Raw genomic sequence first — 212 nt, 5'->3', positions numbered from 1 at the left:
TCAGAACTCAAATACCTTCCTCCGCACACAGAGTATAAGAACTGGAACATCCAAGCTTCGAAACCACCGACTTCGAACAAAACACTAGCGATTCTCCAGCGCTTGTTGAAAGTCGACATCGAATTCTACGATTATTTAAAGCAACGATTCCACAGGCAGCTGGAAGGAGTCAGAGAACAACTGAGGAATAATCATTTGTAGTTTGTTTTTGT

At 42.0% G+C, this 212-nt stretch overlaps 1 protein-coding gene across 2 annotated transcripts in view; it reads left to right on the top strand.

Annotated features, from left to right (window-relative positions):
* LOC119585837 (heparan sulfate 2-O-sulfotransferase pipe-like) overlaps positions 1-212 on the top strand; it is a gene marked incomplete at its 3' end in the record, with an annotated part of 10,410 nt that extends 10,198 nt beyond the window's left edge. For both annotated transcript variants that reach the window (XM_037934568.1, XM_037934569.1), the window contains 1 exon segment: positions 32-212. In XM_037934568.1, coding sequence (XP_037790496.1) covers positions 32-201 — 170 coding nt within the window.

This window comes from Penaeus monodon, chromosome 20, assembly GCF_015228065.2.
Source record: "Penaeus monodon isolate SGIC_2016 chromosome 20, NSTDA_Pmon_1, whole genome shotgun sequence".
Classification (NCBI taxonomy): Eukaryota; Metazoa; Arthropoda; class Malacostraca; order Decapoda; family Penaeidae; genus Penaeus; species Penaeus monodon.
This window is presented reverse-complemented; position numbering and strand designations above follow the sequence as displayed.